At 44.5% G+C, this 8,246-nt stretch overlaps 1 protein-coding gene across 1 annotated transcript; it reads left to right on the top strand.

Annotated features, from left to right (window-relative positions):
* The first annotated feature begins 68 nt into the window (after positions 1-68).
* On the top strand, positions 69-5,978 carry prf1.3 (perforin 1.3). The gene is made up of 8 exons (XM_069675949.1): positions 69-392; positions 1,226-1,478; positions 1,613-1,654; positions 2,393-2,485; positions 2,598-2,734; positions 3,207-3,705; positions 4,038-4,408; positions 5,684-5,978. The coding sequence occupies exons 2-8, from the start codon at positions 1,230-1,232 to the stop codon at positions 5,970-5,972; spliced, it is 1,680 nt and encodes a 559-aa protein (XP_069532050.1). The 5' UTR covers positions 69-392; positions 1,226-1,229; the 3' UTR covers positions 5,973-5,978.
* The last annotated feature ends 2,268 nt before the right edge of the window (positions 5,979-8,246 follow it).

Genomic DNA, 8,246 nt, shown 5'->3' with positions numbered 1-8,246 from the left:
TAAATAATTAAATAACAAATACAGAATAAATAAATAAATAGTTAAATAACAAAAACAGAATTAATAAATAAATAAAAAATACAGAATAAACAAATAAATGAATAACAAATACAGAATAAATAAATAAGAAATACAGAATTAATAAATAAAGAACAAATACAGAATAAACACAGAATAAAAATCGTCAGTCAGTGTGTGTTGGTGTGTTGGTGTGTGGGTGTGTCTCAGGGTGGTCTGAGCTGTGATCGTCATCACTCTATGAAAAACGTCTCTTAAGTGTTTTTAAACTCGGTCACAGAGTCACTCAGCTTCTCCTCCTCTCACAGAGACAGCAGACTCAGAGTCAGCAGGCAGCGGCCGTCCACATCTTCATCGTCCCTCACTCTCTGACGGTGGGTTCACTTTGGTTTGGTTGAGCTTGATGGTCAGAAATAATTGAGACCGCAGAATTTATATTCTTCATTTCATGTTTTTAATTATTGTTGAACCTGTGTTGGTCATGTCCGAGATTATATTGATCGACTGAATGACTCAACTCCTGCTGCAGTGAAAAGAGTTAACGCCTGAGAGCTGGAAAATAACAAGTGAAAAAGTGATCCTGCTTTAAGTTTTGAGTTTCATCAGAAGGAAATAGTAAAACAGAAAAGATTAAAAGTGAATAATGAAGAAAATAAATAAAATAAGTCTAATAATAAGATGACTTCATGGTGTGCTGGACATACAGATACAGTTGTGGTGCAGAGACGGACATGACGTTTGTTTTACATTCGATTTCCTTTGTTTTTCTTCAGCATTTTGACACCTTAAAAAAAATCATTTTGACGTATTTGTTTCTCCAGATTAAAAAGTGACCAATGATACAGAAACAAAAATATAACAACTCAAAGATTAAAAAATGTAACAAGTCAGTTTAACACTGAAAACGCACAATGAAGAATTCTTACGAGTTCACTCTTCTGTCTTTACTCTTTGATTATAAACTTGACTTACTACCTTAGAAAAGAGTTAGAGAAACAGACGACCTGCTTTTATGTGCATTATTTATTTATGTATTCAGTTATCAGCAGATTTGACTCTCCTCAGACACCTCCACGTTCTGAACATGCTTTGACGTTTTTAACACCTGAACATAGTTTTAAACAGTCAGAGATGAACAGGAAGTCGAAACCTTGATGGAATAAAATAAACGAAGCCGTCTGTCTCCTCTGCTCCTCTTTCCTCTCAGTTCAATGATGCTCTCCTCCCCCCCTCTCCTCCTCCTCCTCCTCCTTCTCCCCCCTCGCTCTCTGGGGTGTCAGACCAGCTCGTACACTGAGTGTCAGTCAGCTCAGTTTGTTCCGGGTCACAACCTGGCAGGTGAAGGCTTCGATGTGGTGAACATGAAGACCAGCGGAGCCAGCGTAGTCGACGTCAAGAACTTCATGGTGGGAGGAGTCCAGGGGAACTGCACCGTGTGCCGCAACCATCTCCTGAACCAGGTGAGACCCTGAACCAGGTCAGACCATTGACTGTAGGGGGCGATAGTGAGGGTTTGGCTTCACTGTTAGGGAGCTGCCATGTCGGCCAGACATCCTGATGTTTAAAGTGTTTCCTGCGTTTCCTTGTCAAACAGACCCAGAAGCTCCCGGTGTCGGTCCTGGACTGGAGGATCAAGGTCAGTGAGAAAAGCATCGGACAATTTTTGGAGGGATGTTTGCGCGTGTTTTGTATGTGCGCTTGTAAACCTGGGCTCTATTTTTTATGTTTTGTAGTCTAAATGACGAACACACATAAAAGTTCTGGAATGTCTCAGTAGATGTGTTCATCCTGCAGCAGTGTAACAGGCTGTAATGCCTGCAACATAATCCTTGATGGGTCAAAGGTCGTGCACTAAAAGTTCTTGTTGTTTCCACTGACAGGCTCAGATTGTTCTTCTAAGTGTGTGACAACATGACAGAAAGGATCCCTACAGAGATAGACCTTTTTGTTACAGAGGAAGATGATTGTTTTAACCACACACAGACGTTACATCGCTCTCTGCACACACACCAGACTCCATTCATAAAAACATATAGTTTAACCTTATGGATCACATCCCAGTCCCTGGTGTACTGCTGCCTCGATCTGTTGTTTTTTCTGTTATTGTTTATTAACTATATTTTGTGTTAGATCTAAACTTACAATTTAAAACATCATAGTCACACATTTATAAAAACAAACACATTTTGGGAAAAGAAGGTCAGCAATATTCTGGTAGTTAAAATTACCATTTTTTTTCAGTGGAGTCCGGTGTCATTGAGGAGAGCGATGTAATTTTAAAATGGACCCAGGTTTAAACACTGGGATACCCTTTTAAGATGAATACAACCATGTTAGGGAATGGATTATTACCCAGCATGCTCTCTGGTCTCAGGTGCACTGCCGGCGCAGTTTGAGCAGTAAGATCTTCGAGTCGAGCCAGTCAGTCATGAAAGAGAAAAGTTCTTCTCTGGGAACCAGCTGGAAGGTGGGAAGGATGATAACAGTTTTACCAAAACCAATTTTCAATCCAATATTTCAGTCACATGCGAGACATAATGTACGAAGGTGTTCATGGTACCTGTTGGGATGTCACTCAGGTGGGTCTCAGTATTCCTGGACTCGGAGGGTTTGCAGTCGGAGGATCACACTCTACGTCAACAAAGTTTGCAGAGAGTCGCAGCAGGAAAGACAAGTTCTCCTTCACCACCCACGATTTCAAATGCAAATACTACACGTGAGTAAGGAGAGGACAGGGAACACGTATTCTCCGTGTGGCTGGAAGAAGACGCAGCCACTGTTCTGAAGCCCTGAGTTTAGCATTTGTGCCGTCACCATCTTGGTTCTTTGGAGCCAGAAGTCTTTGATCATTGTACGAATGCATATTGTTAAAAAGTGGTATAAACACATTATTGTCTGCTGGGGGCGCTGTGTGAAGTCTGATCAATGTCCTCAAGTGATGTCACTTGAGTCAGTGACAGAAGGGGCAAACAACAGGCTATGTTAGCCACTACTAGCATACCCCCCTAATCTGATAACCAAATTTAAGAGGAAGAGAAGCATTGTGGGTAATTTTGGTGCCAGGATTTTCCAAGGAAGAAGAAAAAGGGGAATAAAATAATGAAGTGTGTTTTTCTTAACTTTAACTGTGAGTTTGTCTGTTATCTGAGTAACTCTTATATGAAAACACTCTTCATCTTTGCCTCCAGCTTCCGTCTTCACTCCCAGCCGCCGCTGAGTAAAGAGTTTGAAGAATCCCTGAAGAACCTTCCCTCCACCTACGACCACAAGAACACCTCGGCTTTTCGTCAATTCATTGCTGTCTACGGGACCCACTTCATCCGCAGGGTCCAACTTGGAGGTCGAGTGAACTCCATCACCGCCATCCGGACCTGTGAGGCCGCCATGAACAAGCTGTCTGTCCGCACCGTCAGCAACTGCCTGGGCGTCGAGGCCAATGCCGTTATAAAAGGTATCTCTGTGAGCGCGGCCTCCAAGTTCTGCCACTCCAAGAGTAAGAGCCTGAAAACTGGATCCACCTTCAGCCAGTCCTTCTCGGACCGGACCACCGAGGTGCTGGGAGGGGACGGGGATGTGGGGGACATCCTGTTCAGCCCCAACAGTGTCGCAGGGTACAAGAAGTGGCTGAGTTCCCTGAGGAGGGTTCCAGGTGTGGTGTCCTACCAGATCAGCCCCCTGCACCTGCTGGTGAGTCAGCTTTTTCAACCAAGTGATGGAGCTAACATTAGCTTAATTATCTAACTAGTCGCAGCTGATGAAATCTGCCGCTGACTGTTTTTAGTTTAGTTTTAGAAAACTTAGTTAATACACTTTAAATAACATCACATCTTGTAAATAACTGAAGATGAAGTTGTTGAATAATAATAACAAACTTCCTCTGGAAAACGTTAAAATTCCCAGGTGCTCAGATAGTTTCAGCCAGTACAGAATAACCTGCCTGGAGAGTAAGTTCTGCAGGGAGGAATCTAAAAATCAACATCCCTCATTCCAGTGAAACTCTCCTCACTCCTGTTCTGTAGGTTCCAGACAACCCCATCCTGAAGTCCAGCCTGCGTGATGCCATCAGCGACTACATCCGCAAAAGTGCCAAGCCGCTCCGCTGCCCGGCCAGCTGCAAGATTGGTAGCAGGAGCCAGGACTGTGGCTGTCGTTGCAAAGGACACCGAATGGTCAACGCCGAATGCTGCCCTGCTGAGCACGGCGTGGCCCGGATGAACGTGACGGTGGTCCGAGCCGCGGGGCTTTGGGGAGACTATTTCTCCAAGACAGACGGATACGTTAAGGTTTTCTACGGCAGCGCAGGAGCCGTGACACCGGTGATCTGGAACAACAATTTCCCCTCCTGGAACTACGTGATTCGCTTTCAAACTGTCAACCTACGGCACAGACAGTGAGTGAATCCAATCTGTACTAATCTGACACAGTATGAACAGACTGCATGATATCAGTTTGACATAATCCTCATAAACAGACATTCACTAAAGAGAGCAGAATCTGTTGGCGAGGGTTGTGTTTCTGTTTGCAGTCTCAGTGGTAAAGCCCAATCCCGTCTGAGTGTGCTTTGGTTGAATGCAGGAAAAGAGTCCATGTGGAGAGCTAAAAAGGTTTGATGCATTTTCAGTGGGACCCATAGGCTAGCATGAAAGGACATGTTAGCAGGTAAAAACCCAAACGTTGTCCCGAAACTCCAAGTCCATTCTCAAGTGTCTCATGAAGAATAATCTGCCCTCAGAGGGTTCATGATCTTCGTAGCCTGTTGGTTCTGAGATCGGTCTGATAATAACTCCGACTTGCTGGAGAAGGAGCGTTCAGGTGGTGGTTCAGGAACTAAAATAAGCATTCTGCACTCAGGTAATCAGAAACTTTAATGAATATGGGGCATTCAGGAGCTTAAATGCAGGATAACAGTGCCAGTCCTGCTGGCGGCTGTTCCAGTTTGCCAAGTTTCCTTTAGGGAAGCGGCCAACAGTGCAGGCGCTCCCTTGGATGTCAGAGGTGACAAAGTCTCTGGTTTGATCTCTCAATGCCGTCAGCCAATGGTGGGCTGTTGGTGAGTGTCTTTGGTCGATTCTTTGCCACGTAGTCGGCAAGTGTCTGCAGCTTTTCAACCAATTTAGCACCTTAGATCAGCAGGGGAGCCCCTCGGTAAGAGAAGTCACTCTGATTGGTTGGTCAGCGTCCTTTCTTCTTCCACATGCAATACAACAAGAGCTGAGAGCACCAGAGCTGCCTGCAGCCTTTTATCAGACATCTTCGTGACTGGGAGGAGCTACATCACAGACCGTCTGTGTTTTACCTGTTCCCTTCTTGAATGACAAATACAGACTGCCACCAGCCAGTGGTACCGAGAGTTATTTCCTGTCACACAGGAAACAAACGAGCGTGCTGCTTTTCCATTAGCTGTTTTCTTTGTGGTGCAAATTCTTGGCTAAGACACAGGAGACCTGAGGCGACACAACATCATCCTCCTTCACCTCAAGTTGATGTCTGTTGTTTCGGGATCTTTACCAAGGTATCACCGTGTGAGGTGCTCAGTATTGTACAAGTTGTCATTTGTAGAACCCGACATCAGGTGCATTCTAACTCTAAAGGAACAAGAGCCAAATGTTTAGAGAATACCTTCTGACACACCTGTGATGACCTGTGTACATGCTTTCCTCCACAGACCAATCCGTTTCGAGGTCTGGGACCGGGACAACGGCTGGAACGACGACCTGCTGGGCAGAGCGACCGTCATCCCCACGGCGGGACACGTCAACAGGAACTTCCGGCTAAAACACGGCTCGCTGTATGTCAGTCTGTCTGTGGTGTGCGCTCCCAGCCTGCAGGGGTCGCTGTGCGAGCAGTATGCTGCCTCGCCAACCTACGAGGATGTGATGGGATACGTGAAGGAGGACCAGGAGGACCACTGGGGGTCAGGGAGGTCCGGTCCTCATGACAGCGCCTTACTTTGAGCTTCGAGCTTGAGCTTGTCAAGATCAATTCTTCTTCATGCTTGTTGACTTCACAGCTTTTTATTCTCTGTCTTTGATTAACACCTGAATTAATAAAACATGTTAGAACAGTGTAAGTGGAGACTCTTTAATGACACACGAGCGCATGCTTCAGGTTCTCAGGAAGCCAGATGAAGAACATGTCGTTCAGTCGCTGCAGCAGCTCTGATCAGCATTAGGACTGGTTGTTGCTGGAAGTTGTAGATCTATGAGACAGAAGTCAGTCGTTGTCAGCAGTCCTGACTGTTACAGTTAAAACACACCCTGCTGACTGTGTAACACCTACACACACACACACGCACACACACACACACACACACACACACACACACACACACACACCACAGTGAACATTCCGTTTTTCACTGCTGATGCAGAACAATATTTGTGGAACTACTTTTTTCAGCTGTGCCAACGTAAAACTCTCTCCGGACATTTTGTTGCATAATTTAAAGATGTCTCTTATCTGACCAGTTTCCTAAAGACACTCCGCTTTAAATAAATACTTTAATAAATAATCTTAAGTTCTTACTTTGAGTGATTTTAACTGAAGCAGCTGGAAACAGAATCTAACTGGCGCCACCTGCAGGTAAGAAAAGAAAAGGCTTCTGTAGTTTGACTCATACTGCCACCTGCTGGTCGGAACTGTAATCTTTAATATATAAAGCGTGTGCATGTGCGTTTTATACCTGAAAAATATGCAGAAGGTCAGAGGTTACCAGGAGCTGTGGAAACATTTGTTACTGATTATTTGACCTTTGACCTCAGGTGGTTTTGAATGTATGAGCACAGCTGTTGTTTGTGATATGATCCAGACTTTACTGTTGAAAGGTTGTAAAGTTATTCTCCTCACTCACATGTGAGAATCTAAATGTTCCTCATTTGTTTGAAACTGGAGGTTGTGTTTGTCAGCCTCTTTCAGGCTGAGCATCAAACTTTCATTTCATAGATTATTTTAGAGGCTACAGAAACATGTTCCTGGATTTCACCTGGTTAAACACCTGATCTTAAACCTTGAAACAGCCAGAGTTTAAAGGGTTAAATAACAAAGAAGCGTCATTAAAATTCAACAAGATAAATATTCAGGTATTTTTGGAAAGTTTGAATTATTAAAGTATGTTTTGAGATTATTTTGTGTTTCAGTTTGCTGCATTAAAGGAGGAGTTTAGTGACATCTAGTGGTGAGACCGCAGATTGTAACAAACTGCCTCCCTCACTCTCTTCTCACAGGCGTGAGGGAGACTCTATGGTGGCCCTCTGCAGAGCCAGTGTTTGGTTTGTCCGTTCTGGGCACCTGTAGAAACATGGCAGACTCAGATATGGTAAAAATTTGGTTATGAAGATTATATTATGAAGAACATAAAGTTTATAAGAGCAAAGACACAAACAACTAAAGAGTAAAACATTACCGAGACATCTGCTGTTATCTGAAGAGAAATGAAGGAGAGCTGAACGACAATAAGTCAAACTCTGATTAAAGATTTTTAATTATTGAGTTTATGAGTTTTAAAGATCTGCTCTGTGTCGCCTTCAGCTCGTCCTCTCTGCCTTCTGATTGGTCACAGCCTCTCCGACTCATAAATCACTCCCGAGTCGTTTTATTGACCTCCAGCTATCAGCTGATTTACATGTCGATCCCTGTGACAGGTCCATACTGAAACAGGGGCAGGAGGAGGAGGAGGAGCAGGAGGAGGAGTTACTGTGATTTAAAAGGAGGCAATGTGTTTTATAAAAAGGTTGAAATGAGACATTTGTTAGCTGATGATAATTCAGACTGTTCACGTCCTGTGGAGCCGACACAGCCCGACCAGACGCTGTGAATTATTGATGAAACAAGATCTCTGATTTCAGTTCAAAGAGCAGCTCCTCCTGTCGCTCTGCAGAGCCCTGAATACGAATGAAGACGTTTAACATCGTTTCTCCTCTCAAGCTCAAACACGAGGAGAGAGGAGGAGGAAGGAGGAGTGAGGGTGAAGAGGGGGGGATTTCTCCGAGTGTTTCCTCCGGGCGCCTGGCCAACCTGCAGCCGCCTCCGAGTTCATCTCCACCATTACAAGTCCATTTTAGAATCTCAAGGCTCCGTTTAATAGCAGCTGGCCTCATATATCACTGCCACACACACACACACAGACACGCACGCACACACACACACACACGCGCACACACACACACACACACAAACCTAGTATCTCCACGTGGAGGCCATCCCTCTCCTTCAGGAAGTCTTCAGGAGTT

This window comes from Semicossyphus pulcher, unplaced genomic scaffold (genome assembly GCF_022749685.1).
Source record: "Semicossyphus pulcher isolate SPU_LCO1_2020_fin unplaced genomic scaffold, fSemPul1.0.p SCAF_25, whole genome shotgun sequence".
NCBI lineage: Eukaryota > Metazoa > Chordata > Actinopteri > Labriformes > Labridae > Semicossyphus > Semicossyphus pulcher.
Note: the sequence above shows the minus strand (reverse complement) of the source record. Positions and strands in the feature narration are given on the sequence as shown.